Below are 27,824 nucleotides of genomic sequence, written 5' to 3'. Positions count from 1 at the left end.
CCTGGAATTTTAAAAATCAGCTACTCAGTTCTGGAAGAACACAGAAGGCATAGGAAGCTGAGTCCTCACTCTTAAAGAGATAGCACTGTAAACAGTCCATGGAGATATAGCACAGAAGTAACAGTTTAAAAATATCTGGGAAGACTGGAGGGAGAGTTATTTTGCATGTCTGGATGGGTAGGGCTCACTAAGGGACTTCTCCAGGAACAAAGGAGATGGCAGGCACTATTTCTTTCCTCCACCTGCCTCCCCTAGTATGAATCTTGATGCATCAAGAGAAAAAAGAACAGTTACATACTAGAGAAACATACTAGAGAAAGCTCATAAGGCAATCGGCAGAGTTTTCAGCAGAAGTTCTGCTGGCCCAAAGGGAGTGACATGAAATAGTCAAAGTGCTGAAAGGAAAAAAAATGCAGCCAAAAATACTCTATCCAGAAAGGCTACCATTCAGAATACAATGAGAGATCATGAGTTTCCCATACAAAGAAAAGCTAAAAGAGTTCGTGACCATTAAACAAGACATACAAGAAATGTTAAAAGGGACCCTGAATAGAAATGAAAGACCATAAGTAAGAGCTAGAAAGGTAGGAAGCACAAAAGCGTTACAAAAAATAAATTTTTTTAAAAGTATAGCTGTAAAAATTAGTCAATGAACTCACAAAATAAAAGCACGTAAATTATAAGACCATACCTATAATGTGGAGGAAGTAACAAGTAAACAATGGGTTCAAACTTTAGCAACCATCAACTTAATATAAACTAGTAAATGCAGATGATGATATATGAAAACACAATGGTAACCTTATGGACACGTAAAAACCAAGAAATATGCAAAAGATAAAGAGAAGTGTTGCAAAGATGGTGGAGGAGGGTTGCGTGGGGGGCTCAGTGCGTTAAAGCCTCTGCCTTTGGCTCAGGTCATGATCTCAGGGTCCTGAGATGGAGCCCGCATTGGGCTCTCTGCTCAGCAGGGAGCCTGCTTCCCCCCACCCCGTCCCATCGCCCTGCCTGCCTCTCTGCCTACTTGTGATCTCTGTCTGTCAAATAAATAAATAAAATCTTAAAAAAAAAAAAAAAAAAAAAAAAAAAAGATGGTGGAGGAGTAGGGGACCCTATCTCAATCAGTCTCTTTAATTGAGCTACCAGACCATTCTGAACACCCAGGAAATCGACCTGTGATGTAAGAAGATATATTTGGATCTCTACAAACAGAATATCTCAGGTTGTTGGTCTTGAGGTATGAAGGGAGGGGTTGTGGTTCTGCAGGCAGATATGAAAAGATAAACTGAAGCGGTTGGGGGGAGGCTCTGGATCCTGTGCCACCAGAGCTCAACAGCCTCCCATGCCGGGGACCAGGACCAGGTAGCAGTGGGGAAAGGACGTGAGGTCACACCTCAGACTGAAACCTGGAGCTACTGAGGCAAGCATGTGAACTGGGGCATCTTGTTTTTAAAAACACAAAGGGCAGAGACATGCTTGGACCTGGAAGCAAGGGATGGGAGTGTTGCTATGGGGCACACAACCCAGAATGCTGCAGTTTTTAGCAGCACAGACAGAAACGGAGACAGTGTGGCCTGGAGAGCACACTGAAGAAAATCCTGCAGTCTTTGTTCTGAGGCAGAGGTTTGGATATGGTCACTTTTGCTCTGACTCTCAGAAGAGACACGGAAAGCCACTGGGGAAAGCTGCCAGAGAAAAAAGCACCCCCACCCCAAAACGGTTTTTACTGAGCCCATCTTCCCTCTGAAAGGGTTACTCGGGGTTGCCTGAGTAACAATGCAGCAGGCCGCTCCCTTAAAAGACAGGCTGAAAGTACAAGAGGCCGACAACCCTAAAGTCTCTATCAAACAGATGCATCTTGCTTGGGTTGTAGTCAATAACTTGGATTCTGTATATTCCCTCAACCACCCCTCAACAGAATGACTGAGAGGAGGAACGCACAACACAAGATAGACACAGGGACTGTGACCTTTGCCACAGAACTAATAGATATGGATATAAGCAAGATGTAAGAAATAGACTTTAGGGTAACAGTTATGATGATGATAGCTAGGATGGAGAAAACCATTAATGGCAATATAGGTTAAGGGCAGAAACAAGAGCTGATCTGGCAGAATTTAAAAGATGCTATCTATGAGATCTCATCTAATCTAGATACTCTAACAGTTAGAGTAAATGAGACAGAAGAATGAATTAGTAGATCTAGAAGACAAACTGATAGAAAAGAAGGAACAGGAGGAAGCCTGGAATAAACAGCTTAATATCCATGAAAACAGAATTAGAGAAATAATATCTCTTCTTAATTTTCTTCTAGAAACAATTTATAGTTTTCAGTGCACAATTCTTTTGTATCCTTGGTTAAATTTATTCCTAAATATTTTAGTCTTTTTCATGTTATTGTAAGTGAAGTTGTCTTCCTAATTTCCTTTTCAGATTGTTTACTGTTAGTGTATAGTAAAAACAAATATTTATTTGTTGATTTTGTATTTTACAGCTTTGCTAGATTCATTTATACTTACAACAATCTTGTGTGTGCAGAAGCATCAGGGTTTCTCCTTTACTCATGAAAGATAATTTCCTAAATAATTATATGCTGTTGAGTTTTTCTTCTAACACTTTAAATATTTTACTCTACTCTATTTTTTCTTCCACGGTTTCTAAATAAAAGTCCACTGTAATTCTTATCCTTGTTCTTCTGTGGTGAGGCTGTTTCCTTCCTATAGCTTCCTTAAACATTTCTCTTTGCTTTGCTTATCTACAGACATAAGCCTACTGAAATTTTCTTTATTAAAAATTTATCTTGCTTCTTGTTTTCTGAGATTCCTTGGTCTTCAATTTGGTTTCTGTTATTAAATCTGAAAAGTTCTCAATCATCATTACTTTGAATATTGTTCTTCTATCTGTTCATTCTGCTCTTTCAAGTTGTACAAAAACATTTATATTACACTTTCTGAAGTTGTCACACAACTATTAATATTTTAATGTGTTTTTCTCCCATTATTTCTCTTTACATTTCCATTTGGGAAATTTCTATTGACCTATTTTCAAACTTAGTGATTTTTTTTCCTTCTTTGAGTCCAGTCTGTTAAAAAGCCCAGTCAGTGTATTCTTCATTTCTCTACAGTGTTTTTGATATCTTACATTTCCTTTCGAATATTTCTCTTTAAAAAAAAAAGATTTTATTTATTTGAGAGAGAGAGAGTGCATGAATGAGCATGAGGAGCAGCCAGAGAGGGACAAGCAGACTCCATGCTGAGCAAGGAGCCTGATACAGAGCTTGATCCCATGACCCTGAGATCATGACCTGAACTGAAATCAAGAGCCGGGTGCTTAACAAACAGCCACCTGGGCGCCCCTTGTTTTAAATTATTTCTTGGAATTTCCATCTTTTTCTTTACATTTAGTCATTTTATATACATTTTATCTACTTTTAGATATGTTTTATAGTGTATATATTAGAGCTCTTAGCATATTAAACTGTTATTTTAAAATCCTTGTCTAATAACTTCATAATCTTTGTTATCGCTCATTCTCGTTATGAAGCTTGTTTTACCTGCTTAGATTGCATTTTATCTGAAGTTTTCTGTTGAGAGCCAGGTATGTTGGTACAGGTTAATAAAAACTGAGGTCAATGGTCTTTAGCATGAGCATTTATGTTAATTTTTTTGGTCTGTTTTTTTATGTAGCTATTTATGCCAGAAACATCAAATATCTCTGTTGTCTTTGCTTTTTTCACCATTCTTGACTTTATATTTCTCTGTTACTCTGAAGAAAAAGCCTACATCTGTCACTATACCAGAGCCTGGTTAGTGCTGTTAAGGTATGGGGTTGGGGGAGTGTTAAGTAATACTGTGATTAAATTTCAGTCTTTTAATAGTTCTGTGTGTCTGAGGTATTATCTTCACAAGTGTTTCTCCAGTGGTATAGTCTTTTCCCCCACTTTGTAAGAGGGAAGCAAAAGGGAGGTAAAGTTGGAGCACTGCCCTTCTCTTAGTTGGGATAAGGTTCTGGCAGTCTTTCCCCCCAGGAAATTAGATCTTTGTTATAGAATATACCCTGAGTTCATTTTATAATGATTATTCTTTTCCTTCCCTTTCCAGAGCCCTGAAGATATCATTCTCAGATCTTTACCATGAGAACCTAGTATACTTCTCAGAGGTAAAAAACCCTTGAAAATATGGGGGTTCTAGTAACACTCTGGCCTCCATGAGATTCATTTATGATAGTCCACACTCAGTATCCAACAATTTGAGAAAATTACCTTTGAGTGTTCCTACCAGTTTATGTCTCCAGCAGCATCTTACCAGCTGTGACTTTCTAGATTTGTTTTTCTTTCCAGATTTGGGGGTAGAGAATTTCCCTGTAAACTCAGTTCTCCAGTAGGTCCAGGAAAGATTAATTTTAAGTCTAATGAACACTTGATTGTTGTAAGGATGGGAGTGATGATTTCTAAGACATTTGTATGCAGAAGTTAAAATCAGATAGGCCATAAGACAAGCCTCAATAAATCAAGGATTGAAACATATAAATTGTGTTCTCTGACCACAATGGAGTGAAGTTCAAAATCAGTAACAGAAACAAATTTGGGAAATTCAAAAATATATAAAAATTACACAGCATACCCATATATAACCAATAGGTCAAAGATGTCACAAAGAAAATTAAAAAATAATTTAAGAATGAGTGAAAATGAAAAAAATATAATAAGGGATAAAAGGAAATACAACTAAAGCAGTTCTGATATTGAAATTAATAGCTGTAAGCATCTATACAAAAGATCTCAATTCAATAATCTAACATTCCAATATGAGAAATTACAGAAGTAGAATAAACTAGAGCCAGACAGTCAAAAGAAAGGAGATGATAAAGATGTGTATGTAAACAAAAAATAGAGAAATAAAGAGAATCAATGAAACCAAAAGTTGATTCCTTCAAAAAAAATCAATAAAATTTATAAATATTTAGATAGATCAACTAAGAGTAAAAGAAAGAATACTCAAATAATTAAAGTTAGTAAAAAAAATTGGACAAACCACAACGATTAAAAAAGAGTATAAGGGGATACTATAAACAATTATATGCCAAAAAAATTAGGTAATTGATATTAAATGAAGACATTCCTAGAAAGTCACAAACTATTGAAACTGACTTGAAAAGAAGTAAAAAATTTAAATAGACCTTTAAAAATATTAATTTAGTAATCAAATAACTACTCAGAATGAAAAGCACAGGGACAGATGGCTTCATTGGTGAATTCTACCAAACAATTAAGATTTATACTTCATTAATTCTTCCAAAAATCAGACAAGGAAACGCTTTGAAACTTTACTCTGTTAAGCCAGTATTATCCTGATACCAGAAAAAAAGACATCACAAAGACAAAAAACTAAAAATCATAATTTATTAATATAGACACAAAGATCCTCAACAAAATAGAAGCTAACTGAAACCAGCAAGATCTAGCAAGAATCATTTATCATGACCTGGTGAGATTTAGCCCAGGAATGCAAGATTGTTTTAACATTGGAAAACTAATCAATATACCATATCAATAGAACAAAAATAACTTGGTCATCTCAGAAGATGCACAAAAAGAATTTGAGAAAATACCTTCAAAAAACTCTCCATGAATTAGGAATAGAAGGAGATTTCTTCAGTCTTATAAAGCACATATAAAAAAAAACCATCTGCTAACATCATACTAGTGAAACAGTGAATGCTTCTCTGATTTCAGGAAGACGAAAATGCCTGCTCCTGCCACTTCTATTTAACAATGTATTGGGGTTTTTACCCAGGATAATTAGGCAAGAAAAATAAATAAAAGACATTCAGATTAGAGAGAAAGAACTAAAACTTTTTGTAGTTGACAAGATCTTGCACATACACAATCCTAAAAAACATACCAAAAATCAGTAGGACTAATAAAGGAGTTCAGCAAGGCTTCAGTTTACAAAACTTACATATAAAAGTCAACTATGTTTCTGTATACTAACAATATCCAAAGTGAAATAAAATATTCAGGAATAAAATACCCAAAAGAAGTACAAAATTTATATTCTAAAAACTAAAAACTATAAAACTATAAACTATAAAGCACCATCAAAAAATTTAAGAACTAGTACATGGAAAGACATCCCATATTCACAGATCAAAACTATTGTTGGAGTGGCAAATTGATCTTCAAAATCAATGCAAATCCTATCAAATTCCCAGCTGGCTTTTTTTTTTTTTTTTTTTTTTTTTACAGAAATTGAAAAGCTAATCCTAAACTTTATATGAACATTCTAGAGACCCAAAATGCCTAAATGATCTTGAAAAAGAACAGAATCAGAACACTCAAGTTTCCCAATTTCAAGATGTAAAGAAAGCTACAGTAATCAAAACAATAATATCCAATATTCTATTAGATAGGGACAGACATATAAATAAATGGAATAGAACTAAGGTTTTCAAAATCACTACATATTTAGCAAGTTGATTTTCAATAAGGATATCAAAACAATTAAATGGGGATAGAATTTTTTTCAGGAATTAGTGCTACAACTGAATATCTACATGCAATAAAATAAATATAGATCCCTCCTTCACACCATATTAAAAAATTAACTCAAAATGAATCATAGTCTTAAATGTAAAAACTAAAATCATAAAACTATTAGAGGAAAATGGGAGTAAACTTTTGTGACCTTAATTTAGGCCATGACTTCTTAGATATTACATCAAAAACATAAAAAAATTACACACATACACACACACACACACACACACACACTGAATTTCATAAAAATCAAAAACCTTTGTGTTTTAAAAAAATACCATCAAGAAAATGGAAGACAATCCAAAAAAAAGATTAGAAGAAAATACTTATAGATCATAAATCTGATATAGGACTTGTATCCAGAATTTTTAAACAAATATTACAAGTTAAAAAATTTTAAAAAATTAAAAATAGGAAAGGAATTTGAAAAAATATTTCTCCAAAGATGATATACAAACTACTAACAAATACATAAAAAGATGCTCATCATCACTAGTCATTAGAGAAGTGCCAATAAAGAGCAATTCATAAGATACCACTTCATATTTAATAAGTATGGTTATAATAAAAAAGATAACTAATGTTGGAATATGTTCCATATCCATATGGAAAATATAGAAGATATGGAGAAATTGACATAATACATTGCTGGTGGGAAGGTAAAACCATTTAACCTCTTTGGAGCACAATACAGAATTTTCTCAAAATGTAAAATACTGCTACCATATAATGCAGCAATTTTTCCTCTGAGTGTATACCCAAGACAATTTTCTTCTGAGAGTATACCAAGAAAACTAAAATATGTCCACACAAAAATCTGTATACAAAAGTTCACACAGTATATATAACAACCAGAAAGTAAAAATAATCTAAATGTCTACCAATTGAACAAATAAAATAAAAAACAACTGGGTAAATGAGTTGTTATATCCATACAATGGAATATTATTTGTACTAAGTTAACTAAGCCAGTCACAAAAGACCACATATTATGTGATTCCATTATATGGTATGTCCAGAATAGAAAAATCTATAGAGATAGAAATTAGGCTGGAGCTAGCCTGGGACTGGAGGACAGAGGGAAAATAAGGAGTAACTGCTAATAGTTACAGGGTTTCTTTTTAGGCTGATATGTTTTAAAAGTTATGGTGATTACTGCACAGTTCTAAGAACACAGTAAAAAACCACTGAATTTGGAGAGGAGGAGTCAAGATGGTGGAGGAATAGCAGGCTGAAATGACAACAGGTAGCAGAAGATCAGCTAGATAGTTTAGCAAACCATTCTGAACACCTACAAATCCAACAGGAGATTGGAGAGAAGAGCAGCAATTCTAGAAACGAAAAATCGACCATGTTCAAAAGGTAGAACCTGCAGAGAAGTGAATCCGAAGTGATGGGAAGATAGACTGAGGCGGGGAGGGGCTGGCTCCCAATAAGCGGAAGAGCAATGGAACACAAAATCAGAGCTTTTAAAAATCTGCTCCACTGAGGGACATCACTCCAGAGGCTAAGTGGGGGTGGATCCCTTGCAGGGACAGCATGGTCTCAGGGACCACGGGGTCACAGAATGATTGGGGGTGTCTGAGTATCACAGAGCTCACAGGTATTAGAGACAGGAAGCCAAATACAGAGACAGAGCCAAGGAGTGAGCTCTCAACTCGGAGTTACCTTAAACTGTGATCTGTGGCAGTCATGCCACTGCTCTTTGAAAAAGGACCCCACAAGTGGCAGATCCAGGGAAAACCCCTTGGAAGGGCAACAGAGACCTGCTGGGTTTGAAGACTCCAGGCGGGGCTATGTGCCAGAGACAGAGAAAATACAATAGGCCACAGGCCAGGTGAGCTCGGAGTGCAGCCAGAGGCCAACGAGAGGGGAATGACTGAAAGCTTTTCTCTGAGGGCGCACTCAGGAGTGGGCACTGAGTTCTTGGCTACTCCAGACTGGAGACTGGGAGGCCACCATTTTCATTCCTGTCCTCCAGAACTCTACAGAAAGTGTTCAGCAGACAAAAGCTCCCAAGAGCAAACCCGAGGAGATTACTTTGCCCAGCCCATGATGAGGGGCGGTGAAATTCCAACTCCGGCAAAGACACTTGAGAATCGCTACAATAGGCCCCTCCCCCAGAAGATCAGCAAGAAAACCAGCTAAGGCCAAGCTCACTTACCAAGGAGAACAGCGGAATTTCAGAGGAGAAGAAAGCAAAGGATGGAATTCATGGCTTTCTCTCCATGATTCTTTAGTCCTACAAAGTTAATTAATTCTTTTTATTTTACTTTTTCTTTTACTCTAATTTTTCTTAACTTTTACTCTTTCCTCTTTTAACTTCTTTTAAAACTAGTTTATCTTAACAATGCCTTTCCAAAAAAAAAAATCTTTTGGGGGCATCTGGGTGGCTCAGTGGGTTAAAGCCTCTGCTTTCATCTCAGGTCATGAACCCCGGGTCCTGGGATTGAGCCCCACATCAGATTCTCTGCTCAGCAGGAAGCCTGCTTCCCCCTCTCTCTCTGTCTGCCTGCCTCTCTCCCTACTTGTGATCTCTGTCTAACAAATTTTAAAAAAATCTTTTTAAACTTTCATTATTATGGCCATATTTTATCCTTCATTGTATCTAACTTTATTTTTTGTATACATGTAGGGTTTTTTCTTCTAAAAAATTTTGGGATACAACTTCTTCTAATAGATCAAAATATACACTAAATCTAAAACAGGGCTTTGTTCTAGTATCCAGCCTGAGCAAATTCTCTCCACTTTCTTTTTCTTTCTTTTCCCGACCAACATATCAACTTCTTTTTTAGAATTTTTTAAAAAAAAAAGTTTTTTTCAAAAAAGTAAAGTTTCATCTTTACACTCATATTCCATCCCTTCATTGTATTTACCCTTATTTTTGTACATATATATGTAAGTTATTCTTTCTTTAAAATTTTGGGAGGTAGTTTCTTCTAAGAGACCAAAATATACCAAAAATTAAGTGGATGGCTCTGTTCTACTCACCAGTCTAATATATATATATTTTCTTTTTTCTTTTCTTGTTTTTTTATTTTTTTGAACTTCTTTTTACCCCCTCTCTTCTCCCCACAATTTGGGGTCCCTTCTGATTTGGTTAATGCCCATTATTTGGGGCATTTCCCATTCTTTTTCTATTTTATTCTCTCCTTCATATATTCTTATCTGGATAAAATGACAAGGTGGATAAACTCACCACAAAAAAAAAGAACAAGAGGCAATACCGAAGGCTAGGGACCTAATCAACATGGATATTGGTAATACATCAAACCTAGAGTTTAGAATGATGATCCTCAAGGTGCTAGCTGGGCTTAAAAAAGGCATAGAAGATATAGAGAAACCATGTCTGGAGAAATAAAAGCCCTTCCTGGAGAAATAAAATAACTAAATTATAACCAAGTTGAAATCAAAAAAGCTATTAATGAGGTGCAATAAAAAATGGAGACTCTTACTGCTATGATAAATGAGACAGAAGAGAGAATTAGTGATATAGAAGACCAAATGATGGAGAATAAAGAAGCTGAGCAAAAGAAAACAAACAACTACTGGACCACAAGGGGAGAATTCGAGAGATAAGTGATACCAAAAGATAAAATAACATTAGAATTGGGATTCCAGAAAAAGAATAAAGAGAGAGGGAAGCAGAAGGTATATTGGAGCAAATTATTGTAGAGAATCTCCCTAATATGGCAAAGGCAACAAGCATCAAAATCCAGGAGATGCAGAGAACCCCCTCAAAAATAAAAATTGGTCCACGCTCCATCATCTAATAGTGAATAGAAAGCAGCCTGGGACAAGAAGTCTGTAACATACAATGGTAAAAATATTAGATTGGCAGCAGACTTATTCACAGAGACCTGGCAGGCCAGAAAGAACTGGCATGATACATTCAGAGCACTAAATGAGAAAAACATGCAGCCAAGAATACTATAACCAGCTAGGCTATCACTGAAAATAGAAGGAGAGATTTAAAAGCTTCCAGGACAAACAAAAGCTAAAAGAATCTGTAAACACCAAACCAGCCCTACAGGAAATATTGAAAGCGGTCCTCGAAGCAAAGAGAAAGCCTAAAAAATAGTAGACTAGAAAGGAACAGAGACAATATACAATAACAGTCACCTTACAGAAAATACAATGGCACTAAATTCATATCTCTCAATAGTTACCCTGAATGTAAATGGGCTAAATGCCCCAATCAAAAGACACAGGGTATCAGAATGGATAAAAAAACAAAACCCATCAATATGCTGTCTACAAGAAACTCATTTTAGACACAGTCACCTCCAGATTTAAAGAGGGGGTGGAAAACAATTTACCATGCCAATGGACATCAAAAGAAAGCTGGGGTGGCAATCCTTATATCAGATAAATTAGATTTTAAGCCAAATATTATAATAAGAGATAAGGAAGGACACTATAGCATACTCAGAGGGTCTGTCCAACAAGATCTAACAATTGTAAATATTTATGTCTCTAACACGAGAGCAGCCAACTATATAAACCAATTAATAACAAAATCAAAGAAACACATCGACAATAATACAATAATAGCAGGAAAATTTAATACCGTCTTCACTGAAATGGACAGATCATCTAAGCAAAAGATCGACAAGGAAATAAAAACCTTAAATGACACACTGGACCAGATGGACATCACAGATATGTTCAGAACATTCCATCTGAAAGCAACAGAATACACATTCTTCTCTAGTGCACATTGAACGTTCTCCAGAATAGATCACATCCTGGGTCACATCAGGTCTCAACCAGTACCAAAAGACTGGGATCATTCCCTGCATATTTTCAGACCAAAATGCTCTGAAGCTAGAACTCAATCACAAGATGAAATTTGGAGAGAACTCAAATACATGGAGGCTAAAGAGCATCCTACTAAAGAATGAATGGGTCAACCAGGAAATTAAAGAAGAATTGAAAAAAACTCAGGGAAACAAATGAAAATAAAAACACAACTGTTCAAAATCTGTGGGACACAGCAAAGGCAATACTGAGAGGAAAATATATAGTGGTACAAGCCTTTCTCAAGGAACAAGAAAGGTCTCAAGTACACAACCTAATCCTATACCTAAAGGAGCTGGAGAAATAACAGCAAAAAAAGCCTAAACCCAGCAGGAGAAGATAAATAATAAAGACCAGAGCAGAAATCAATGAAATAGAAACCAAAAGAACAGCAGAACAAATCAATGAAACTAGGAGCTGATTCTTTGAAAGAATTAATAAGATTGATAAATCCCTGGCCAGACTTACCAAAAGAAAAAGAGAAAGGACCCAAATTCATAAAATCATGAATGAAAGAGGAGAGATCTCAACTAACACTAAAGAAATACAAATAATTATAAGAACATATTATGTTCTTATATATACACCAGCAAATTAGACAATCTGGAAGAAAAGGATGCATTCCTTGAGACATATAAACTAGTCTCTACTGCACTGAACTGAACCACAACTGAACCAGGAAGAAATAGAAAACCTGAAAAGACCTATAACCAGTAAAGAGATTGAAGCAGTCATCAAAAAAATCTCCCAAAAAACAAGAGCCCAGAGCTAGATGGCTTCCCAAGGAAATTCTACCAAACATTTAAAGAAGAATTAATTCCCATTCTCCTGAAATTGCTCCAAAAAATAGAAATGGAAGGAAAACTTCCCAACTCATTTTATGAGGCCAGCAATACCTTGATCCCAAAACCAGACAAAGACCCCATCAAAAAAGAGAATTACAGACCAATATCCCAAATGAACACAAATGCAAAAATTCTCACCAAAATACTAACCAATGGAATCCAACAGTACATTAAAAAGATTATTCACCATGACCACATGGGATCTATTCCTGGGCCGCAAGGTTGGTCCAAAATCTGCTAATCAATCAATGTGATACAATACATTAATAAAAGAAAGAACAAGAACCATATGATACTCTCAATAGATAATGAAAAAGCTATTGACAAGGTACAGCATCCTTTCTTGATCAAAACTTCTCACAGTGTAGGCAAAGAGGGTACATACTTCAATATCATCAAAGCCATTTACGAAAAACCCACAGCAAATATCATTCTCAATGGGAAAAAATTGAGAGCTTTTCTGCTAAGGTCAGGAGCAAAGCAGGGATGTCCACTATCACCACTGCTATTCAACATAGTACTGGAAGTCCTAGCCTCGGCAATCAGAGAACAAAAAGAAATAAAAGGCATCCAAATTGGCAAAGAGGAAGACAAACTCTCACTCTTTGCAGATGATAAGATACTTTATGCAGAAAACCCAAAAGACTCTACTCCAAAACTGCTAGAACTCATACAGGAATCCAGTAAAGTGTCAGATATAGAAGAATGAGAAATTAAGGAGTCGATCCCATTTACAATTGCATCCCAAACCATAAGACACCTAGGAATAAACATAACCAAAGAGGCAAAGAATTCGTACTCAGAAAACTATAGAATACTCATGAAAGAAATTGAGGAAGACACAAAGAAATGGAAAAATGTTCTAATCTCATGGATTGAAAGAACAAATATTGTGAAAATGTCTATGCTACCTAGAGCAACCTACACATTTAATGCAATCCCTATCAAAATACCATCAACTTTCTTCAAAGAAATGGAACAAATAATCCTAAAATTTATATGGAACCAGAGAAGACCCTGAATAGCCAGAAGAATGTTGAAAAAGAAAGCCAAAGTTGGTGGCATCATAATTCCAGGCTTTAAGCTTTATTACAAAGCTGTAATCATCAAGACAGGATGGTATTGGCACAAAAACAGACACATAGATCATTGGAACGGAATAGAGAACTCAGAAATGGACCCTCAACTCTATGGTCAACTAATCTTCGACAAAACAGGAAAGAACATCCAGGGGAAAAAAGACAGTATCTTCAATAATGGTGTTGGGGAAATTGGACAGCTACAGACAGAAGAATGAAATTGAACCATTTCCTTACACCACATGTAAAAATAGACTAAAAATGGATGAAAGACCTCAGTGTGAGAAAGAAATCCATCAAAATCCTTGAGGAGAACACAGGCAGCAACTTCCTTGACCTCAGCCATAGCAACTTCTTCCTAGAAACCGCCAAAGGCAAGGGAAGCAAGGGCAAAAATGAACTATTGGGACTTCATCAAGATCAAAACCTTTTGCACAGCCAAGGAAATGGTCAATAGTACCAAAAGACAACTGACAGAATGGGAGAAGATATTCGCAAATGACATATCAGATAAAGGGCTAGTATCCAAAATCTATAAAGAACTTATCAAACTCAAAACCCAAAGAACAAATAATCCAATCAAGAAATGGGCAGAAGACATGAATAGACATTTCTGCAAAGAAGACATCCAGATGGCCAACAGACACATGAGAAAGTGTTCCACATCACTCGGCATCAGGGAAATACAAATCAAAACCACAATGAAATACCACCTCATACCAGTCAGGAAGACTATAATTAACAAGTCAGGAAATGACAGATGCTGGTGAAGATGCAAAGAAAGGGGAACACTCTTACCTTGTTGGTGGGAATGCAAGCTGGTGCAGCCACTCTGGAAAACAGCATGGAGGTTCCTCAAAAGTTGAATATAGAGCTACCCTATAACCCAGCAATCACACTACCGGGTATTTACCCTAAAGATACAAATGTAGTGGTCTGAAGGAGCGCATGCTCCTGAATGTTTATAGAAGCAATGTCCACAATAGCCAAACTATGGAAAAAACCTAGATGTCCATCAACAGATGAATGGATAAAGAAGAGGTGGTATATATATACAATAGGATACTATGCAGTCATGAAAAGAAATGAATTCTTGTCATTTACAACAATGTGGATGGAACTAGAGGGTATCATGCTAAGTGAAATAAATCAATCAGAGAAAGACAATTATCATATGATCTCTCTGATATGAGGAATTTGAGAGGCAAAGCAGGGTCATGGGGGGTGGTGAGGGAAAAAGTGAAACAAGATGGGATTCAGAGGGAGACTCAATCTCACAAAATAAACTGAGGGTTCCTGGGGAGTAGGGGGGTAGGGATAGGGTAGCTGGGTTATGGGCATTGTGGAGGGTGTGTGCTATGGTGAATGCTATGAAATGGATAAGCCTGATGATTCATAGACCTGTACCCCTGAGGCAAATAATACATTATATGTTAATAATAAATTAACTCAAAATGAATTAAAGACTTGAAATAGAAAACCTGAAACCTGGGACGCCTGGGTGGCTCAGTTGGTTAAGCAGCTGCCTTCGGCTCAGGTCATGATCCCAGCGTCCTGGGATCGAGTCCCACATCGGGCTCCTTGCTCAGCAGGGAGCCTGCTTCTCCCTCTGCCTCTGCCTGCCATTCTGTCTGCCTGTGCTCGCTCTCTCCCCCCTCTCTCTCTCTGATAAATAAATAAAATCTTTAAAAAAAAAAAAAAAAAGAAAACCTGAAACCATAAAACTCCTGGAATAAAATAAAGGCAGTAATTAGCTCCTAGACAATGGTCTTGACAATGATTTTTTGGATACAATACCAAGACAAAAATAAACAAGTGGGACTACATCAAACTAAAAGCTTCTGTATAGCAAAGGAAACCAACCACAAAATAAATGGGAGAAAATATTTCTAAATTACATATGTGATAAGGGGTCAATAACTAAAATATATAAAGAACTCATACAACTAGGTAACAAGATAAAAAACAATTACATTAAATAATGGGCAGAGAGGGGTGCCTGGGTGGCTCAGTGGGTTAAGTCTCTGCCTTCGGCTCAGGTCATGATCCCAGCGTCCTGGGATCAAGCCCCATATCGGGCTCCCTACTTGGTGGGAAGCCTGCTTCTCCCTCTCCCACTCCCCCTGCTTGTATTCCCTCTCTCGCTATGTCTCTCTCTGTCAAATAAATAAATAAAATCTTTTAAAATTAAAAAAAAAAGAAATAAAAAATGAGCAGAGAATTTGAAACGACATTTTTCAAAGGCCTACACATGACCTACTGGTACATGAAAAGTTGCTAGGCATCACTAATTATCATAGAAATGCAAACCAGTACCACAGTGAGATATCAACTCATACCTGTTAGAATGGCTATTACCAAAAAGGCAAGAAATAACAAGTGTAGGATATGGAGAAAAGGGAACTCTTGTACACTATTAGTGTGACTATAAATTAGTATAGTTACAATAGAAAACAGTATGGAGTTTTCTCAAGGAATTAATACTAGAACTTCTACACGATTCAGCATTTCTACTTCTAGGTATTTATTCAAAGGAACTAAAGAAAGGACATCAATAGTTATGTCAGAGACACTAAAAATGTGCCAATGAACTGGACAATATGAGTTTTCACAATCATTACTTATTTCAAAGAAACCAAATTTATTTGATCATATTCCACTTACCAGAATATTTAAGGAAATGTAATTGGTATTAATGTAACAAATAATAAAACAAAAATTAAGGATACATTCGTATAGCACCTGTTCTTGTCCCAATAGCCAAGATTTTCTGAACTGGATCAAAGGCTAATGCTGTGGGCTGATAAGGGAAACCATGCCGAACTGTCTGAAAGAGAGCAGATAGTAAAAATAGTCATCAAGGAAATAAAAATTAATACAATTAAAACTACAAGATACCATTGTCCAACTACCATAATGAGTAAAATAATTATTTTTAATTAAAAAAATAACTACTACCAAATGTTGGTAGGAATATAAAATGACACAAACACTTTGGAAAATTTCCTTGCCATTTTCTCTAACACTATCGGTCCTATGACTTATAAATTTCACTCTTAGGGGGGCACCTGGGTGGCTCAGAGGGTTAGAGTCTCTGCCTTCAGCTTGGGTCATGATCCCAGGGTCCTGGGATCAAGCCCCGCATCGGGCTCTCTCCTTGGTGGTGAGCCTGCTTCCTCCTCTCTCTCTCTCTGCCTCCCTTTCTGCCTACTTGCGATCTTTCTCTGTCAAATAAATAAATAAAAATCTTTAAAAAATAATAAAAATTAAAATAAATAAATAAATAAATAAATAAATAAATAAATTTCACTCTTAGGTATGCATCCCAGAAAATAACATATGGCCACATAAAAATCTGTTTAAGTATGTCCCTAATAGCTATATACTTAACAACCTAGAAACAGTCCAGCTGTCCAACAAGAGAATCAAAACCAAAAATGTGCTATACTCCTACAATAAATTACCACTCACCAGTTGAAATATGATAAACACTAATGATAGGTGCAACATGGATGATTCTCAAAAACGTTATGCTAAATAAAAGAAGTAATATACAAAACAGTGCATACAGTATAATTATATTAGAATTTGAACAAGCAAAACAAACCTATGGTGAAAAAGAAAATTACAGTAGTGGTTGACTTGAGGAGAACTCACTGAAAGGGAGTATGAGTAAAGGTAATATTCTATATTTTAATAAAGGTGGATTACACAAGTGTATACACTGGTTAAAAACTCATCTAATTGTACAATAAAACTGATGATTTTTCTGTGTGTAAACTAAATGTCAAAAAAAGATTAGAAAATAGTGTTATAAACAAATATTGAACTCCAGTTAATGATATGTATATTGAGTTTTTAAGACGTAAAGTCTACTGACATCTGCAACTTAATTAAAAATGCATCCATAGAAGTATTATGGTTCATAGATGGATAGACATACATTATAAAGTAAATATAGCAAAATGATAATTGTAAAATCTACATTCTGATTATGCATGTATATGTGTGTGTATACACATAGATACATGAATGCTCATAGTATAGCTTTTCAACTCCTCTGTGTGTTTGAAACTTTCATAGTCATACAATGGGGAAAATAAGAAAAGAAAAATACAGAGTTAATAATATCATAAAGGTGACAAGATGAACAAGAATATGTGATAATATACAGGAATTAATTTCAACATAAAATATAACTATTCAAAGAAATAGAGGACTCACATGGGTCAGAAAAAATAGATTCTGGAAGGAGCTGGGGAACATAGCAGGGTAGAAAGACCCTGAGCTCACACCATCTATGTTTATAACTTGGTATCATTCACATCCAAGTAGATTAAACCCTCCAATCTGAAGAAGGACAAAACAAACTCCACAACTAAAAACAGAGAAAAAGCTGCATCTGAAAGTTTAGGAAAGACAAAAAGGCAAAGGAAGCTGTCTGCAAGAGGAGAGGAACTAGCATATGCAGAGAGCAGAAAAATGGTCCTTAGGACCAGCATACAAGGGGAAAGACTTATCCTCACGTTTGACTTTGAAAATGAGAGGGGCTGAATTCCATGAGTTTGTATAACTTGGAGCCTGGAGCTTTAAAAGTCAGCTGAGAGCACTGGGCTAGCCACAAAGGCAAATGATAGCCAGGTCACTGCCGTTAAAGAGACAACAGCCTACCTGGACAGGAAGCACAAAAATGGCAATTTACACAAAACCAGGGGCTAATGGGATACAGATTTATTCATACTGATTCAGAATGTGTTCAGCAACTTCTCTGAAAAAGAAGGAGCTGGCAGGCACCATCTTCCTCCCCTGTTCCCCAGCATAAACAGAGGGTCATCTACAGGAGTCAGGCTATACAGGCATTTGCTACCTAAACTGCTAGCAGTGTGCCATGAGTTCCTCTGAGGATTCACCTACTCCAAGCCAGCTAGCTTTGGCCCTGGGCTCAGTGCCAATTTTGTGAAAGCTGCCAATGTGCCCATTGCAGCCACTGCTGCACACTGCTCCCAGCCAGTGCATAGTCCCCAGCCATGTGCCCTCAGCCACCAGGGGAATGTAGCCCTCAGTTTCCACAGAACTTCAGGGGATCTGGCATAGGACTAGCGGCCCTGCACAAATTTGCTAACAGTGTTGTCCCATTCACAAATTCCCTCAAAGCCACATCCCCTCAGAGTTGGCCTGCCTGGGTCCCATTAACACCACTGAGAGCAAGTACAGCCCATAATAGGCAAAGCATCAGTCTGGCAACTGCACTGAAAAGAAAAGCAACTCAGACACAAAATCAGGACATAAGCAACACACATAAGATACTCTCCTGAAGTGGCAGATTCTGGTGAACAGGGAACACTACACACCAGGGCACTGTAGGACTTCTTCTTCATAAAGTCACTTTGGTTCAAAAACAGAGAACATTTCCAACTTTCTTAACACAGAGAAACAAACACAGAAAGGAAAAAAAAAATGAGACAGAGAAATTTATCCCAAATGGAAGAAGAGGACCAGGCCACACCCAGAGGTCTAAGCAAAAGGGATGTAAGTAAAATGCCTCAAAGAGAATTTAAAGCAATGAATTATAGATACTCCTGGACTATGGAAAGGAAAGAGTGGAAGACATGAGTGAGACCCATAACACAGAGATAAAAAATAGCACAGCAGAGATAAAGGGCTCAATAAACAAAATGAAAAACAGGCTTAATGGAATGAATAGCAAAAGAACCAAAGGAATGAATTAGTGACCTAGACAACAGAGTAATGGAAAGTAATCAAGTTTTCAACATTTTGAGGAACCTCCATTCTGTTTTCCAGAGTGGCTGCACCAGCTTGCATTCCCACCAACAGTGTAGGAGGGTTCCCCTATGACCCAGCAATTGCACTATTGGGTATTTACCCTAAAGATACAAATGTAGTGATCCAAAGGGGCACATGCACCCGAATGTTTATAGCAGCAAGGTCCACAATAGCCAAACTATGGAAAGAACCTAGATGTCCATCAACAGATGAATGGATCAAGAATATGTGGTATATATACACAATGGAATACTATGCAGCCATCAAAAGAAATGAAATCTTGCCATTTGCGACAACATGGATGGAACTAGAGCGTATCATGCTTAGTGAAATAAGTCAAGCAGAGAAAGACAACTATCATATGATCTCCTTGATATGAGGAAGTGGTGATGCAACATGGGGGCTTAAGTGGGTAGGAGAAGAATAAATGAAACAAGATGGGATTGGGAGGGAGACAAACCATAAGTGACTCTTAATCTCACAAAACAAACTGAGGGTTGCTGGGGGGAGGGGGTTGGGGAGAAGGGGGTGGGATTATGGACATTGGGGAGGGTATGTGCTTTGGTGAGTGCTGTGAAGTGTGTAAACCTGGTAATTCACAGACCTGTACCCCTGGGGATAAAAGTATATGTTTATAAAAAATAAAAAATTTAAAAAAAAATTTAAAAAAAAAGAAAGTAATCAAGTTGAACAAAAGATAGAAAAAGGAATTGTGCAAAATGAAACTAGATTTATGGAATTCAGTAACTCCATCAAAAGTAATAACATTCATATTATATGAGTCTCAGAGCAAAAAGAGAGAAAAAATGGGGACAGAAAATTTATTTAAAGAAATAATAGCTGAAAACTCCCCTAAACTGGGGACGGAAACAGATATCCAGATCCAGAAGCATGGAGAACTCTCATCAAAATCAAAAAAGGAAGTCCACAGGAGTGCCTAAATGGCACAGTTAGTTAAATGTCTAGGTGTCTACTCCTGATTTTGGCTCAGATCATAATCTCAGGGTTGTGAGATTGAGCCCCATGTCAGGCTCCACATTGGGCATGGATTCTGCTTGGGATTCTCCCTCTCCCTTTTTCCCTCCCCAACATTCATATTCTCTCTTTCTCTCTTAAAAAAAAAAAAAAAAGGAAAAAGAAAAAAAAAGGAGGCTAAAAGCAGCAAGACAAAAGAAAATAGTAATGTACAAAGGAAAACCCACAGAACTAGCAAGAGATTTTTCACCAAATACTTTGCAATCCAAAAGGGAAAAGCATTATATATTAAAAGTGCTGAATGGGAGAAATCTACACCTAAGAATACTCTACTGCAAGGGTATCATTCAGAATAGGAGAGAATAAGAGTTTTCCAGACAAACAAAAAATTAAAAGAGTTCATGTCCACTAAGCCAGCCCTGCAAGAAGTATTAAAGGGGACTATGAGTGGAAAAGGAAGATCAAAACTGACAGTATGATGGTAGGAAACACAAAAGCAATAAAAATGAATATTTCTGTAAAAAATCAGTCAATAAACTCACAAAATAAAAGGATACAAAATATAACATCATATATGTAAAACCCTGGGGATAAGAATAGTAAAGAATGGGTTCAAACTTAAATGACCGTCCACTTAATATAGACTGCTATACATAGAAAGGTTATACACAAACCTTATGGTAACCATGTATCAAAAACAACAAATAAATGTGCAAAAATTAAAAGGAAGTAATCCAAATATATCACTAAAGAAAATCAGCAAAACATGAAAGACAGAAAGACAAGGATCAAAGAAAATCTTTAGAAACAGCCATAAAAGAAAAAGTAAAATGATAACAAATACATATCTATCAATAATAACTCAGAGTAAATGGACTAATAAATGTTCCATTTATGAAACGGATAAAAACAACAATAGATAAAAACAATAAGACACATCTATATGCTACCTATAAGAGACTTGTTCCAGACCTAAAGACACCTGCAAATTGAAAGTAAGTGTATGGAGAAATATCTATCATACAAATGGATGTCAAAAGAAAACTGGAGTACCAATACTTACATTAGACAAAATGGACTTTAAAACAAAGACTGAAAAGAGACAAAAAGGACACTATCATTATAAAGAGGACAAACCAACAAGAAGATCTAACAATTGTAAATATTTACATACCCAAAATAAGACCACCCAAATACATAAGGCAGTTAATAACAAACATATAAAGGAACTCATTGATAATATAATAGTAGAGGAACTCAAAACCCAAGTTAGAGATCATCTAACCAAAAGATCAGCAAGGAAACAATGGTTTTGAATGACATTCTGGATCAGATGGACTTAACAGATTTATTCAGAACATTACTCCCTAAAACAATAAAATATATAGTCTTTCCAAGTGCACATGGGACATTCTTCAGAATAAATCACATACTAGCCCACACAACCAGCCTCAAAAAATTCAACAAGACTGAAGTCATACCAGGCATCACTATGAAACTAGAAGTCAACCACAAGAAAAATCTGGAAAGATCACAAATACATAGAGGTTAAATAACATGTTACTAGAAAATGAATGGGTCCACCAGGAAATAAAAGAAGAAATTTTAAAAGTACATGGAAACAAATGAAAATACAACAATCCAAAAACTTTGGGATGCAGCCAAAGTGGCTACAGAGGGAAGTTTATAGCAATACCACTTACTTAAACAAGAAAAGTCTCAAACAACATAAACTTATGCCTAAGGAGCTAGAAAAAGAATGATAAACAAAATCCAAAACCAGCAGAAGAAAGGATTAGAGTGGAAATAAATGATACAGAAGTTTGAAAAAACAATTGAACAGATCAATGACATCAGGAGCTCATTCTTTGGATAAATCAATAAAATTATTAAACCTCTAACCACATATATCAAGATAAGGAGACTCAAATAGAATCACAAATGAAAGATGAGACCAAATAACAAATACCACAGAAATGCAAACAATTATAAGAGAATATTATGATAAACTATATGCTAACAGGTTGGACAACCAAGAAAAAAAGGATACATTCCTAGAAAAATATAAACTACCAAAACTGAAACAGGAGGAAACAGAAAATTCAAACAAACCAATAACCAGCAAATAAACTGAATCAGTAATCAAAAAACTCCCAACAAACAGAAGTTCAGGGCCAGATGGCTTAACAGGTAAATTCTACCAAGCATTTAAAGAAGAGTTAACATCTGTCCTTCTCAAACTATTCCAAGAAGTAGAAGAGGAAGGAAAACTTCCAAATTATTTTATGAGGCCAGCATTACTCTAATACCAAAGCAGATAAAGACTTCACTGAAAGGCGAACTACAGTCTAATATCCCTGATGAACATGGATGCAGAAATTCTCAATAAAATACTAGTAGGCCAAATCCGACAGTACATTAAAAGAATCATTCACCATAATCAAGCGGGATTTTTTCCTGGGTTGCAAGAGTGGTTCAGTATTTGCAAATCAATCAATAAATCACATCAGTAACAGGAAGGGTAAGAACCATGTGATCCTCTCAATAGATGAAGAAAAGGCATTTGACAATGTACAGCAACCATTCATGATAAAAACCCTCAACAAAGGTTTATAGAGAACATACCTCAACATAGTAAAGGCATTATATGAAAAATCCACAGCTAACATTCTCAATAAGGAAAAGCAACCTTTTGCCCTAAGGTCAGGAATAAGTCAAGGATGCCTACTCTCACACTTTATTTAACATAATACTGAAGTCCTAGCCATAGTAATTAGACAACAAAAAGGAATAAAAGGCATCCAAATTGGTAAGGAAGAAATTAAACTTTTCCTATTTGCAGATGACATGATACTTTATACAGAAAACCCAAAAGACTCCACCAAAAAAACTGCTAGAACTGATAAACTAATTCAGTAAAGGTGCAGGATAAAAAATCAATGTGCAGAAATCTGTTGCATTTTGATACACCAATAATGAAGCCACAGAAAGAGAAATTAAGAAAATAGTCCCATTAACAATTGTACCAAAAATAATAGACACCTAGGAATATATATATAAATGACCAATAAGCATATGACACCACCATTAATAAATCATATTCACAATGAGATACAACTGTATAGTCTCTAGGATGACTATAATAAAAATGATGGATGCTAACACATGTTGACAAAGATGTGAAGAAATTGGAGCCCTAATACATTGCTGGTGGGAATATAAAAATATGTGTAAAATCTTGGGAAAACAGCTTTGCAGTTCTTCAAAATGTGAAATATAGTGTTACCTATTATCTAAGGCTATATAACTAAGAACAATGAAAAAAGAAATCCACACAAAACTTTAATACAAATGTTCATAGCAGCATTATTCATAATAGCCACAAAATAGAAACAACTCAAATATGCATCAACTGATGAAAAGATAAATAAAATACAGTATAGACACACAGTGGAATATTATTCATTAATAAAAAGAATGAAGTACAGATGCATGCTACAATAGGGATGTACCTGGAAAATGTTATGCTATCTGAAAGAAGCCAGTCACACATTAATTCCATTGAATAGAATGAACGGAATAGGAAAATCTATAGATACATATACATTACATGTCTGGCTGCCTAGGCATGGGGGATAGAGGCTCTGGATAATGTTGACTGCTAAAGGGTATAGGCAACCATTTTGGGGGTGGTAAAATGTTCTAAAATTGACTATGGTAGTGCTGCACAACTCTCTAAATATACTGAAAAACAATGAAATGTACACTTTAAATAGGTAAAATGTATAGTAGGTGAATTATATCTTAATTTGAAGAAAAAGAATATTATTTCCCCCAAGAATATAAAATATTCTGATATTGTATCATTAGATAAATTGTGCTGGACATTAGATCAGTTGGGGAATCTGGTTGATTTCAAAAGAATTAAGGCTATCAATCAGAATGACAAAATGCAGTAAAAATAAATGTAGCAGGAGAAAAATGCAGAACAGAGTCTGAAGACAACCATGTCAAGGTAACAAATTCACAGTTTTAGACAGTGCCAAGAAGGATTGTTGAAATACTATAGTTTATGCTCAGTTGGTAAAATAAGATGACAGCAACGCTGATCAAAAATAAAACAAGGGGGACGCCTGGGTGGCTCAGTTGGTTGGACGACTGCCTTTGGCTCAGGTCATGATCCTGGAGTCCCGGGATCGAGTCCCGCATCGGACTCCCAGCTCCATGGGGAGTCTGCTTCTCTCTCTGACCTTCTCCTCATTCATGCTCTCTCTCACTGTCTCTCTCTCAAGTAAATAAATAAAATCTTTAAAAAAAAAATAAAACAAGGTTTTTAAATACCTAATTTTTCTTAATGTCATTTTACTTGTTTTCTTTCATTTTACTCTCTGTATTAGTCTGTTTAGGCTGATATAGCAAAATATCATACACTGGGTGTCTTAAATAAGATATTTCTCACAGTTCTGGAACCTGGGAAGTCAAGATCAAGTCATTTGCCAATTCAGTTCCTTCCTGGCTTGCAGAAGGCCACCTTCTCACTCATCTTCACATGATGGGGAGAGAGCAATCTCTCTTTTTCTTTTGTAAAAAGTCACTAACCCATTATGAGGGCCTCACGCTTCTGACCTCATCCAACCTTAATTAACTACCAATTTCCCCTTCCCAAATATCAATACATTGGAGGTTAGGATTTCAAAATACAAATTTTAGGGGGACAAAATTCAGTCCATAGCATTCTCCCTTGACATTAATATAAGGGATGACATGAGGTGGTCAACTGTGCCAACAGTTCTATAAATCTCTCTAGATACTTGAAGCAAAGAAAGATATAATATAGAATGGTTGCAAATATGTGGAAAGTTTTGGTTCTATTACCCTAAGTTAAGGAAACTGCTACCACCTCTGAGATGAAAGAAAATATTCTGTATTCACTGCTGACACTGCAAGAGGCACTACCAGAGACAACACTTTTATTTTCTCCCTGTCTTTAAATCTGGAATAAGTGCCTCCCATTGGCTGAATTTAACCAGAACCCAGCTAGCAAGGAATTCGAACATTTCTGCTCTGGTTTTAGTTTAGTTTAAATTTTAATTTCCTTAATGTATAAATAAGAACACAGAAGGACCAGTGTGGAACTGAAAGCAGTATGAGACAAAGCAGAATTCATATCTTGCCTGATTGACTAAGGCCGAATACTATTATAATATTTCAAAACAGCCTCATAACCACCTGTGATAGATACTCTGTGGCTCCCCAATATATTCTTTTCTCCCTTTTCTACAGTAATAAAATTTTGAGTTCAGCACATAGCAATCTAGTTCATACTATATTTTTTAGGCTCCACAGAAGATGAGATTAGATTCTAAAAAAGTAATGAGAACAAAAATTATATGAAGCCTTAAAAGTAAAGCAAATACTTCTTTTTTTCTCACTGTCCTTAACTAGAAAATGTATTCAATGGCAAGAGTTGGATCAGCCATCTTAGAACATGAAATGGAATCTGTAGGTTAAGGATAACACAGTAACAAGATAGAAAGGTGTTTCATAACAGAAAAGAGGTTTGTTGGGTTCTTGATACCATATAGTCATTGAATCAGTCCTGGGTTATTTAAGCTTAGATTTCATGAAAGAGAAAGAAATTTCTACATTTAAAAAAAAAATTATTTATTTATTTGACACAGAGAGAGAGAAAGAGAGAGCGCGCACAAAAGCAGGCAGAGCAGCAGACAGAGGGAGAGGGAGAAGCAGACTCCCCACTGAGCAGGGCTCAATCCCAAGTCCCCAGGATCATGACCTGAGCCAAAGGCAGATGCTTCACCAACTGAGCCACCCAGGCACGCCAAACTTACATTTTAAAACACAGCTACTATGGTCTATTAAAACATCTTAACTGGTATCCTTATACCCACCTCAAGCATCTTAACTGGTATCCTTATACCCACCTCAACCATTCCTAAAAGTAAATATTCACTAGACCACCAAGTTAATTTATGAGACATGTTCCCTAGTCTTGATTATTATTCCAAAAAAAGAAAGCTTTTGATTCTATACTAAAATAACTCCAGCTCTCTACCATATTGATTTTTCATGCCTATATTTATCATTTTTATATACTACTGATAGGCCAAAACCACCATTTCCATAACCTGAGCATAGAATTCCTAGAATCACGCACCAGGTTTCATCTAGTAACACAAAAGTGACTATTAGAAATTCGCAGATATTTGATGCTTTTTGAAAGTTCACATATGCCACTGTACTTTTACAAAAGACCTACATTAATACCTGTTTTTGCCAAGCAAAAGAAATGTGAAAAGGATTTTCATTTTTACCAAAAAAAGGTAAAAAGTGAAAATAGAGTTGAGTGATTGTTTTGCAGCCAGCCATTATAGGGGCTATAAACATGCTATAAGCAGGAAGAGTGGAATGAATCATTGAACATTACATCAAAAACTAATGATGTACTATACAGTGGTTATGGAACATAATAAAAAAATTAATTAATTCGTTAAAAAAAAGAGTAGGGCCACCAAGCGTTCTCTAGGAACTACACTCAGCATCTCAGCATCAAGCTGCCATAGTTTTAAACTGTGTCTGTGAGCAATGCACTTTATTTCAATTTATTTTATGCATCTGTTAGCAAGATGTGGCCTAAGGCATTAGGAAAGTCTAAGAGAGGTTATTTTTGGGGTCTGGGAATGCTCAAAAAAATTTTCCTTACAAATTAGTGGTAGTTGCTTCTTTGCTTTATGCCCTTTAGGCTTATGAAGGTCTCACAGGAACACTCTACCTTCAGATAGTCAGGGATGCTTATATAGAAAAAATATTTATGGATTACAAAAGATAGAATATAACAGTTATTCCATAAATTTATGTTATTTAAAAATTCCTCTAGGTAAAAAATTTGCTTGTAAAGATTTATAATTATATAATACATGCTTTTTTCATATAAGTTCACTTCCTGGTTTGGTTTATAAATGTTACATTCAGGGGAATAGGTACAGTAAGGTAAATCTTTCCTGATTTTGAATGCAGAAATAGGAAAATAACTGCAGTCTCAAAATTTGTTCAGTAAGTCACAAATAATTTGAAATAAGATATCTGGTTACTCTCCTGTGTGAAAATGGACTTTTACATGGATAACATATTTTAGTAAGCAAAAAACAATCACTATTGTAACTGTGGAGCAACTCCACTGCTAGTAAAAAACCCTCAATTTCAATATTTGTTTCCAATAACAGCCAAATCACTTAACCTTTGAGTTTTTTAGGGCTTTGTGTATAGGTCTAAACTCTTCCCTAAATATGATGTCATCTTGGAGCACTGAAAGTATTGCTAAATGATTTCCTGCTATCTTAAATAAAGGAAAAGACGATGCAAGAGGAAAATGACAGGCATATAATGCCAGTGAGTGGCATAATGGAAACAAAATTAACAAATTCCTATGAATCCCCATCAAAATGTGCTAAAAAGTTAAAATTGTTCTATATTGTAAAGTATCTACTCATGTGGATTCCATTGGTAATTGAGGTATTGGTACGAGTTCTCAGGAAGAATTTTAAATCTCTTGAAAGAATGAGAAAGCTATCATATTCAAAGATCCAAAAGCAATTGATATTAAAATAAAGAATAAGGCATTAATATACCCCCATTTCATAAGTTATTTGTAAGCAGATATAATAGAAATGGAATGCTAATTAAGTCATTAATATTCTGAAATTTAATACCTTATTCTCTTTATCTTAGTTTTATTTTTATTGTAATCATACACACAGTTTAACAAATCAGACAAATCTAAAGGAT

At 35.8% G+C, this 27,824-nt stretch overlaps 1 protein-coding gene across 7 annotated transcripts in view; it reads right to left on the bottom strand.

The window, feature by feature from the left end:
* STXBP5L (syntaxin binding protein 5L) overlaps window positions 1-27,824 on the bottom strand; it is a 451,491-nt gene that overhangs the window by 350,331 nt on the left and 73,336 nt on the right. For all 7 annotated transcript variants that reach the window (XM_082711856.1, XM_082711861.1, XM_082711860.1 and 4 more), the window contains exon 3: window positions 15,992-16,089. In XM_082711856.1, coding sequence (XP_082567982.1) covers window positions 15,992-16,089 — 98 coding nt within the window. The remainder of the gene's footprint in view (window positions 1-15,991; window positions 16,090-27,824) is intronic.

This window comes from Mustela nivalis (assembly GCF_964662115.1).
Source record: "Mustela nivalis genome assembly, chromosome: 1".
NCBI classification, from domain to species: Eukaryota; Metazoa; Chordata; class Mammalia; order Carnivora; family Mustelidae; genus Mustela; species Mustela nivalis.
This window is presented reverse-complemented; position numbering and strand designations above follow the sequence as displayed.